Source organism: Cololabis saira, chromosome 23 (assembly GCF_033807715.1).
Source record: "Cololabis saira isolate AMF1-May2022 chromosome 23, fColSai1.1, whole genome shotgun sequence".
Lineage (NCBI taxonomy): Eukaryota > Metazoa > Chordata > Actinopteri > Beloniformes > Belonidae > Cololabis > Cololabis saira.
This window is the reverse complement of record NC_084609.1, coordinates 13,202,626-13,213,807: the sequence shown is the minus strand read 5'-3', so window position 1 is coordinate 13,213,807 and position 11,182 is coordinate 13,202,626. Positions and strand designations below refer to the sequence as shown.

Genomic DNA, 11,182 nt, shown 5'->3' with positions numbered 1-11,182 from the left:
GAAAAGTATTTTACAACACACGGGAAGATGTTAAAAATACATAATTTCAATCCCTCTAAGATACAACTCTTTAGTAATATATGGTGAATTAGCGTAATAATATTGTCCAAAAAATACTTTGTTAATCAGGACGTGCGCATTGCCGCTATCTTCATCCCCATTGGCCAGAAGACAGCATACGTCATCGTGGTTTGTCAATTTCAAATCTCATTGAGAACCGGTGCTGCTGAAGGCTCGAGGTACACAAGAGGTTTGAACGATTAGATGTATTTTTATGTGATTCTTTCGTAATTTTAGTCTTGTATATCCACTAACACATATCAAGCTGATAAAAAGAAAACATTGGTTTCTTCTTTTTCAAAATCATAGAAGTTTTTTTGCTGCAAAGGCCTTCCAAACATTAGTTTGCCATCACTTTTGTGTAGTTACCGGTATACTGTTTGTTTTTGTATGTTAATCTTGAGTTCTTTATAACACATGACATTTTAATATCTTCGGTGGAGGCTTCAAATAAGCCCATTTTTCCCTCTTCCTGCACTTATAGTATTTATATTTGATATTTCCTGTATATTTTTAAAAATGTGTAAAACACTTAACATAAGACTTTCTTTCAAGGATAGTATTAGAACAAAGTGTTGTGTTTCTTTTGTCTTAGGGGAATAATGGCGACGTTAGGAGGCCGTCTGAAGCTGATGGTGAAAACCTTCAGGAGGGAGTGCTACAGGGTTTTACAGTCTGAACGAACCACCATTCATGGAGCTGATGGCATGTTGCTGATCCTGCAGCTGGCCATGGCAGATGTAAATAAACAGGTAATGATTTGTCCCCTTTATACATTGTATTTCTCTTGGCGCTGGAGAGCCATTTGTGACATTAAATTCCCACATGCAATTTGTTCACAAACATGCAATGAGATAAAAAGGGCCGTAATTAACATAGCTGAAGTATACAACAACTAGTGGGAGTGCAAAACCGTAGCCGGCCAACACCTTAAAATGAATCACACAATCATTGTGTGATTGCTTCCACCTCCCATCTCTTATTGTAAATAAACTTTGGATGAGCCCGCTTTTAAGGGACTTCTTGGATTCAAACCTGATTTAGAAATGCATTTTGCAGGCTAGATATTTGCAATTCATTGATTTGTTTTTCACAAAGTAATGCCAATAAATAAATGAATTAAAAAGGGAAATGATATATTAAAATATCCTCTTTGATATGCTGCAACAGTATTCCAGTTGAAATGTATCCGGTGGCCTCAGGCGAGGCTGTATGAGCCCAGTCCACATCGTCATCGCAGCACAGTTCAATTGAACCATCAGGCTAACTGTCATCACCTCCATAACTGATGACATTACCACAGCTTTCCGACTGAGACCGCTCATGGCTTATTTTTGGTCTGTGGCAGGAGGTCTTTCTGCTTTCGAACTGATTGGTTCCAGATTGGTGATTGGTTTAGTAATTACAGCTGCTGCTTCCACTGTCCTCTTTCTCCCTCTGTGACAGCACGGCTTGGAGTTCAAAGTGTCTCTGAGTGACGTCCTGATGGCCTGGAAACATTTATTGTTAGACAAACTTCACCTACCACCTCCCAGCTCTGCACGCTTGGAGAACTATGATCTCATCCTGGAGGCATACGAGTCTTTCCTGAAACGCTCAAACACTGTGGACCTGGTTGGTGTCTTCTTTATGTGCAAACAGCTGAGAGTAGTAGACTTGGACCCGGAGGAGCCAGTGAGCCCGGTGAGCACGAGATGGTTGAACTCACACTGATGATGTTGTTTGTGTAAGATTGGATCAGCTATGAGTTAGAGATAAGGCCAATGACACATATCACATATCTTTCTAATATGTTCCCTCTTCTTTTGCCAAGATCCAGCTGTTTGAGTTCTTATTAGGCAACGCTGAGGTCCCAGACTTGCCAGACTCCTCAGTCCCGTCAACACCCTCTAGTAAAAGCAGGCCCTGTAGCTCACAGGTAGGCTCAGTCTTGCTTCCTTTTTACTAATGAAAAGTCCAATATTTTTAATAAACTCCCATAGGAAAGCCCGTCTTTCCATTTTGCCCTCTGCCCCCACATTAAGTTGCTTTAGTAATATGAAATGCTTTTCTCCTAAAGGCAATAATCTTTGACTTTTCCATCCTTTTTCAGCGTACATAATTTCAGCCTGGAATCCATCTTGCTCTTATTGACAGGAACTCTATATCGTATCAATCAGATTTAAGAGTGCAATGTGAATTCAATTACTGCACAGATGTTAAAAGCGCGGCACAGTGTGGAGCTGGACAACAGCTTCTGTAACACAGTCTCTTTCCTTTTCTGTCACTTGCTAATTTATGAGTTTTCAGTCAAGGCCTGCTGCTGTGTTACCACTTAAATGGTGATGTCATATTTTTTTTGGTAGTTTAATACGGGCTGCTGTTTTTAGTGGTTTCACTCAGCTGGTCAAGCTACTGTCCACTTCAGTGGTCACTGCATGCTGCTTGTGCACATCACGGGCCAAAGAGTTTGCTTAAGTAAGTCAGTTGAAGATGTAATGGAAGGATAACATCTGTCTGTTACGAGAGTTCGGTTAGATGATATGATGTGCTTCTGTACGTGTGGTGAATACGTTGCTAAAGCTCACCGTGTTCCAACAAAATCCTGTCCTCCTTTTATTTTGTCTTCAAGTGATTTGTGATGTGCTGAAATGATGTTTTCTGTTTTTAATCCAGGTGAAAATGGCAGTGAGGCGAGTTGTCTGTTCCTATCTGAGCTTACTTGTAAACTCCAAGAACGACATGGCCTTGGCGCTCACCCTGGATGTCCCCACGCGCTCTCTTGGACGACAGGCATTCACTGACATCAAGCACGCTGCACATAACAAAACGTCTCTCTTCTTGGTAAGAAACCACCAGAGTTGTCGTGTGGTTTATTCCGGAGCTGATGTGTTTGCACATAACGTCATCAGAAAACCAAAGCTATGATGTGAGTTCTGGAGTAATGTCCTCTGCTGCAACATTTAGGGGTCTTCCATGCTTCTTGCAGGCTGTGACATCGTTCATCAGGGCCATCCAGCTTGGAGGGAAAGGCTACGCTCCAGCAGAGTCTGATCCACTGAGGAAACACGTCAAAGGCCTTTCTGACTATGTCCAGTTTTTAGACAACTTGGAAGAAATACTCGGGGAGGTTCCTGACCCAAGGTACATAAAACTAAGCAATCCAGACCTCCAGTTTTATTGCGTTTCGGTTCCTGTGGCAGAATAAGGCCACGTTTGCACATAGCCGGGTATTTACAAAAACGGATATTTCCCCCTTTACGTTTTGAAAAATACCATAATTTACACAAACCTGCATAAATAAACTGTTAAGGTGCTATGAGCAGCCAAACCTACAGGGGGCAGTGTAACGAGAAGCATAAAGTCATGCTAGCCAATCAGAATCCTGGAAGACAACAAACACAAGTAACTACAGTGGCTAGGCCTGTGTCGAAAAAAATCGATTTTCCAATTCTAAATCGATTCTCATATTAATTCCTAAAAATCGATTCTTATGGCTAAAGATCTTTTTTTTTTTTTTGTTCTCTCTTCTTTCCCCCAATCATTTTCGCCAGGTGAACTTTAATCCCAGTAGTCAGACACACAGTTTGTCATGACACTTCTGAAAAATACCAGGTGCTTCATGGCAATATGTGTGCGTGGTGACAGAATAAATTAGATAAGCTAAAATGATTTGTTTACTACATGAACTGTTGCAATTTCTTTCTTTTTTGCAATTTAAATGGATATTGAAAGGCCTGTTTGAGTTATTTATTTCTTAGTTATTTCACAATAATTAATAAAAAACCATATTTATTATTTCACTAGTTATTTTACAGTCATATAATTCAGGCAACAGCTCAAAAAACATTTTAAATAACACTAAGCCAAATCAATATTGAATCGGATCGAATCATGATAATCGATTCTGAATATTAAGAATCGGAATCGAATCGATTCTTGACATTTGAATCGATACCCAGCCCTAACAGTGGCCAAACAAATTGTAAACGCAGGTCACACACATGACGATGGTGACGTTTCTGTCCCATAATGTGACATTCTGAAGCCTAAATGTCCGTTTCCCGTCGTTTACAAGCAAACGTGAAGACAGAGTTTTTGCAAATCTTCACTTTGGTCGGAGTTTTCAGAAATGATCGTTTTTGGTGACTTTCAGCTCCGTTTTCACGAAAACTAACGGCCGAAACGCATAAACACCACTGTTTTTGCTACGTGTAAACAGGGCCTAAGTTTTTCGATTAGAGCAAACAGATTTTCAATTCTGTTTATCAAGCAAGTTCAGGTGCCGTCCAGATGTCCAGTTTGTGGTCATCTAGACTAGTTGGAGAGAACATATTAAGTTTGCTAACTCTGTCTTTAAACAACAAAACGTTTCTAAATATCAAGTATATAATTGGGTAAAATGTCTCTCCTCGCTGTTTTAGTGAAAACACAGCTAGCAGTCGCTGTGTTAGCTCTGTACGGAATGAGGACGGATTAATAAAGGTTTAGTAATCTTGCACAGGCCTGGCATTTCCTTAATTGGCTCCATATACATATTTTGACCAAACCAACCATTTAGCCTTATACTGTTTTCTTTTCTTTTTGAAAAACTAAGTTACCGTCGTCACTTCTCAAGTTTAGCACTAGGCTAACAGAAAGCTACAGTGAAGACAAAAAGCAGTCAAAGGAAACAATCCAGTAAATGTTACCAACATAAAAACCTTGTAAATAAGCCTCAAATGGAATTGTAAGAAGCTTTAATCTTTTTCAATCGGAGCAAGAAAAACTTTCATCATGTTTCCAGTATTTATGCTAGTAGCCCGTTGTCATGTCCAGTATGTTGAAATGAAACTTCCTAAGTACTTTAAAATATATTAAATGGTACATTATAACTTTAAAGTGGCATTAGGCATATCTATTTTTTATTTATTTTTTCTTCAATTATGCTTTTAATGAAAACAGGATTTAACTGTTTTCCCTAGTTCCTTTTCTTTATGTCCAGCTAAGCTGACCAAAACCTAATTTACAGACCAGAGACTGACATCAAATGTAATTCTAATTTCTCTATCTGTCAAACAAATCCTGCGTTATTTTTGTATGACATGCAGAAATGTGACACAGCTGTTTGGTGTAGATACAAATGGTTATTTTACAGTTATTTAGCTCCAAGTCTTCTCAGATGTGGTCGTGATTGTTGGTGTACAAGCAGTAATGTTATTGAGTCTTATGGTTTTGTTCTGTACTATTGAAGCAAAACTTGACCATTTCCTCGCAGACCCGACCTCGTCCCTCTCTGCTGTGCTGGAGGTCATGGGTCCGTGTACTTCGCGGGCATCCGTTTTTTGTTTTGAAATGACAAAATAAAAATAGAGAAATAATCCGTTTCCCATCTTTTGTTTTGATAATGGAAAACGGATCGTTATCCATTATCCGTTATCCAATTTCATTGATGTGTTTGAAAATCGAAATTGGGAATTAAAACAGGGTCCGTGTATCTTTTGGTCATTGGATTTTTCCGTCATGAGTGGGAATCAAAAAACAAAAAACGATTGGTTTATTTGATTTTCCTTTTAAAACAAAAAACAAATATTGAATACACTGCATTTTTTCTTTTTCTGTGTTAATATGATTTAACAAAGATTCAAAATACGCTTTTATTTTCGTTTTCTGTTTCATATAAGAAAAATGAAATCCCTAGTCAACAGGAAGGAAAAAACGAACCAAAAACAACCGTTTATTCATATTCGTGCACCGGAAGCTGGCATTTACAACCGAATGAACTTAGTTCTGGATATTTAACAGGCATTCCTGTGACAATTCTCTCCAGGGGAAGTTTGATTTTAATATTTTATTGGTCGGGTTTACGTGACTCGGAAATGGCTCTGTATGCTGCAGTTCGGGTAACCATGGCAACCATAGCGGCGCTGAAACAACAGATTAAGGATTATTTTTTAAAGATTGATTAAGGACTTGTTCCACAGCGGTTTGACGCACAATGACATTTCCTGCACGTTGCAGCAGAGGTGTCCCCTGCAATGCTCAGAAATGAGCGTCAGAAGATTCTGTGCTCGGCATCATCTGAGGAGAAAAAGGCTACGCAGAGCTGGAGAGCGCTTTGATTCAATCTATTTATGAGGTTTTTATTCAGATGTCCACAGTATATTGCAAATATACACACTGCATGCGACGCGAGCGAGAGTCAGCGTCAAAAACAGTTCCATTGCTTTATTTTTTATTGCACTGTCTATACTGGTTGCGAGCGACGCGGCGTCGTTTTGAGCTGGACTTTTGTCGCACGCCCTGCTTCTATTTTCTTCCCGTCGCTCGCGTTGAAAGCCGGTTGAAAGTTGAAAAAAAAGTGTAAAGCGCTGTAGGAAACAGTCATTTCAATACAAGAACTTCAATAAAGTGGCAGCTGCTGGAGGGAGATCGCCAGGCTGGAAGGTTCTGATAAGATAATAAGATATAATAAGAATCTTATCTTAATCTTATTAGGGCTTAATTTGTCCCGGATCCTGCCGGATTGATCGTGTCCTCTGCTTTTTCCCCACATCCCAGTAATGATCTGACATGCTGACATGTTTGCACCGCACGCCGGTCACTCCAGCTGTTCGCTGTTTGATTGCGTAATCACACGCCGTTATTAATTGTTCGGTTTTTTCCCCACTTATTCCTTATTGCGGCGCGACAGTTGGACGCTCGCATGCAGTTAGGACAGTTGGGAGCCGTAGCCTAATTTTTGTTGACAGCTTTGTACTGAACACTGATCACCCCGATCACGTTTGCAGTGTACACGTTTAAAACCCATTAAGCATGTCGGAAGGCCGTTTGTGGCAGAGTTTTGTCATTAAACGCCATAAAACTTCTGTCGGACTCAGCGTCAGCAGCGCGTCATGCAAATATACAGGACCTAACAATAAACTCTCAAGCGGCTCTTAAAAGTACAGGAAAGCCGCAATACCGGCTATCTGTCTTCACATGGGGGTGCTTGCTGGAGAAGGTCGGGTTGGAAGAACCTGAGAGAGCTCCATCAGCCATACCATGAATTCAGGCGTCAGGTAAAGTTTGTGCTGCAGTGCAATTTATACATATAATGATAATCACGCGGATTCCTCACGCGTGGGACTAAATTAATTCTTCCAACCCGACCTTCTCCAGCATGCACCCCCAGTGAAGACAGATAGCCGGTCATTCGGCCATGATGAATCAAAGCGCTCTCCAGCTCTGCGTAGCCTTTTTCTCCTCAGATGATGCCGAGCACAGAATCTTCTGACGCTCATTTCTGAGCATTGCAGGGGACACCTCTGCTGCAACGTGCAGGAAATGTCATTGTGCGTCAAACCGCTGTGGAACAAGTCCTTAATCAATCTTTAAAAAATAATCCTTAATCTGTTGTTTCAGCGCCGCTATGGTTGCCATGGTTACCCGAACTGCAGCATACAGAGCCATTTCCGAGTCACGTAAACCCGACCAATAAAATATTAAAATCAAACTTCCCCTGGAGAGAATTGTCACAGGAATGCCTGTTAAATATCCAGAACTAAGTTCATTCGGTTGTAAATGCAAGCTTCCGGTGCACGAATATGAATAAACGGTTGTTTTTGGTTCGTTTTTTCCTTCCTGTTGACTAGGGATTTCATTTTTCTTATATGAAATAGAAAACGAAAATAAAAGCGTATTTTGAATCTTTGTTAAATCATATTAACACAGAAAAAGAAAAAATGCAGTGTATTCAATATTTGTTTTTTGTTTTAAAAGGAAAATCAAATAAACCAATCGTTTTTTGTTTTTTGATTCCCACTCATGACGGAAAAATCCAATGACCAAAAGATACACGGACCAAACAGCGAGTGGAAAACTCTTTTCTCTATTTCCTATTAGTTTCCAACGAGGGGGGGGGGGGGGGGGGGCAGTATGTTAGAGTTCAGTACATGTTATTGATTGGACGCTGCAGCTGAACGGACTGTCACAACCAAACTGCAGTTTCATGACTGAGACAGATTACAGATTAAACTCATGTTTCACTCCCATGTTTCATATTTGATTTATTTTCTATTTCAACATTAAAAAAATCTAAAACTGTTCATTTTCAATCTGATCAAAAAAAGAACCAGAAACAACTTTCTTCATTTATTACTGCGCATGTGCAATCCCCCCATTTGCTCAATCCTTGTTTTCAGTATCCTTGGAAACGAATAGGAAATAGAGAAAAGAGTTTTCCACTCGCTGTTTTAATTCACAATTTCGATTTTCAAACACATCAATGAAATCGGATAACGGATAATGGATAACGATCCGTTTTCCGTTTTTTATTATCAAAACAAAAGATGGGGAACAGATTATTTTGGATTATTTCTCTATTTTTATTTTGTCATTTAAAAAAAAAAAAAAACGGGTGGCCGCGAAGTACACGGACCGTCATGGTCCTGAGCCTGTATCGCTGGAAGATGCAGAGATCAGGGCTGTAGTTACTACAACAGTTGTAGAAGTGAGTGGAAGTGACTGATGGCAGCTAGGAAATGTCCAAGTCAAGAAGTAAAACTAACAATAACAGTATAAGCATCCACACTGCTGAGTGATACTGTTCTCTAAATGGTTTTGCTAAGCACATACTTCAGCTGTACTCTGGATTCAAACTGCATTTTAATGAGTTCGGAGAATTGACTTTTAATAATAGGTGATATTGGGAAGATGGGGTGATTTCTCAGGAAAAGTATTACTCGCACCCTCAGTTAACCCACATTACTGAGGCCGCCACAAATTGGCAAGCACGGCGTACAAAAACCCCTCTCTTTTAGAAAAAAAAACGTTTTTATCCATTCTTTATATAAAGAATATGAATAATGAAAAGCAAACAGTGTTGAGCATAATCTTGGCGCCGTCTGTGTTTTGATTGGTTGTTAATGTTTTTACTGGTCATCAAGTTACTCTAAAATCGATGATATGGTTTGTCAGTATCATAGTTGATAGTTTGGTGGGAAATCCCATCATTTGAGTTGGAATGATGGTTACAATCATCCATTTATAGTTGAAGCTGTTGTTGTTGGTGTAGACGAGTCTTTTGAGGCGCCTTCTAACTTTGACTGGTTGTTTTCACTCGAACAAGGTGAATTCTCTAAAATGTGTGTGTGCTGTCTTATGTGTTAGTGTAGCTCTGTGGGGTTGAGGCCCGGTGGGAATATTTCCCTCTGGATGTTTTTGTCCCAGTGGACACGTGTGTTGAAATCACACCTGTCATCATACAAATCCACCTGTGCCACTGCAGCCTGTTGTCATTTTCTTCACATCCTATAATGACTCCCATCCATGCCCCTCATGATAACATTTGGATTGCTAAAGTATGTTCGTCTTTGCTACATCAAAGCCTCCTCCATCTAATTGGCTCACTTTGATGATCAAACCTTAAGCTCTCACGTCATTCTCCGTACCCTTGCAGATTATTTTTCGATTTCGAGGCACTTGGCTCCACAACAAAAGTGGTTATCAGAAATTATTTGGTCACTCAGTCATATGAGCTTTGAGGTGCAGCAGCCGAACGCGGTGCGATGTTTGTGCGGTACGTGCTCGAGTCTCGCTGCTCTTCTGAGGGTTCTCAGTTCGTGCGAGCTGATGAGAGGGCTTCCGTCTAATGAGACGCTGATTAACTCGGCCAACGCGCGTCTTTCAACAGCCGGTGCCTTAACGCTCTCAGCGGAGTACTGTGTTTCCTCATACAAACACCTCCCGTGGCAAGTTCAGGGCCCCTTGTTCAGCGAACATCTGTTTTCCCAAATGATTCTGTTACTGGGCTCCACTTATTTGCATCAGAGCCGGGTCAGGATTAGACCACCGCCTCTCCACCTTACTGCAGGCTTTTCTTACATAAGTGCACATGACTGTTTAGAAACCTACGCAAGTCATCTGCTTCTTGGGTTTTTGACATTTAACAGAGACACGAATAAAATGCACCCCCCTCCCCCGAGTACCAGGACTGTCCTTACTAAGGATTTGCAACATTTTTTTCTGTCTGAAATTGGTTTACGTTCGCAAAGAATTGCATTGAAATAAAGCACAAGTGGAAATAAGCGCTGATAAATTACTGAGCCCTTAAAGATTGAAAGTGAAGCTGCGATATATCTTTCGTGCACATTCTGTTCAGACTAAAACACTTCGTTTTTCCTTGGTTTCATGCTGGCAAATATTGACCGACCTATTTTTATTCCATCCGGACGAACTCGTACAAGTGTGTTTGTGCTCCAGGAAAAAAAACAGATACCAATGCCCCCGTTTCTTTGCTTATGGCTGGGGTGTCAAACTCATTTTGCTTGGCGGGCCGGATTTGACCAATTTTTTTTCTCGCGGGCCGCACGCTCAAAATCACAAAAACGGTGCAGATTTTTTTTTTTTTTAATTCTTTTTTTTTTTTTTTTTACTATTGTTATCTAATACAATATCAGTTTAGTTTATTTTAAAGGAAATATGCACTTTGTTTACACTCTAATTATGTAAAATATATTTCTTCAGGATCTTTTCTTGAAATTTCTCGTTTTTTTCTTCAAATTATATAAGATACTTTTAATATCATTTTACAAAGATAAACAGAAACAAGTATGTTTTTTTTTTTTTTTATATATATTTCGCTTTTTTATAGGAAATTTAATTAAAAGCTAAATCTTTCTTATTACATCCGAGAGTGTTTCTTTGTGATTTAGAGATTTTCCAGTACAATTAAGTGTATTTATTTTTAAAAATTGGCACGGATATTTACGCCAGTGTGCCGAAAAAGTCAGCACTTCTCTTTTAACTGTTTTACTTTGTCACTATCCTCGTATTCAAAACTGAAATTCTCCGAATAAATATCTATCATCTTTTTTAGCAGTGATATGTTTCCTGCGAAAATATATAGTAGTCGGTTAATAAAAATAAACGACCGTCTATAAAGAAATAAAATCGGCAAATGCATTCTAGAAAACTAAAAAAATGTCAAACTGCTCTCTTTGTGGAATAACGATGGATTTGTAGAAGAAATATATTATCAGATATGCTGCGATTCATGGCAATTATTTATGCCTTCCTTTTTAGTAAATTAACATTTCGTTTTTTTGCGTTGGAAACTTCTCGCGGTCTGCATGAATATCTCTCTCGGGCCGCACATTTGACACCCCTGGCTTATGGCATAATG

At 39.6% G+C, this 11,182-nt stretch overlaps 1 protein-coding gene across 3 annotated transcripts in view; it reads left to right on the top strand.

Annotated features, from left to right (window-relative positions):
- Positions 1 to 11,182, top strand: part of parpbp (PARP1 binding protein) — a 28,432-nt gene that overhangs the window by 6,863 nt on the left and 10,387 nt on the right. Inside the window, exons 1-6 of one of the 3 annotated variants that reach the window (XM_061714280.1) lie at positions 211 to 250; positions 656 to 812; positions 1,507 to 1,743; positions 1,874 to 1,978; positions 2,716 to 2,883; positions 3,029 to 3,183. In XM_061714280.1, coding sequence (XP_061570264.1) covers positions 663 to 812; positions 1,507 to 1,743; positions 1,874 to 1,978; positions 2,716 to 2,883; positions 3,029 to 3,183 — 815 coding nt within the window. In that variant the 5' untranslated portion in view covers positions 211 to 250; positions 656 to 662. Of the gene's footprint in view, positions 1 to 210; positions 251 to 655; positions 813 to 1,506; positions 1,744 to 1,873; positions 1,979 to 2,715; positions 2,884 to 3,028; positions 3,184 to 11,182 lie in introns of those variants that run through there. The other 2 variants (XM_061714279.1, XM_061714281.1) reach the window with 2 other exon arrangements.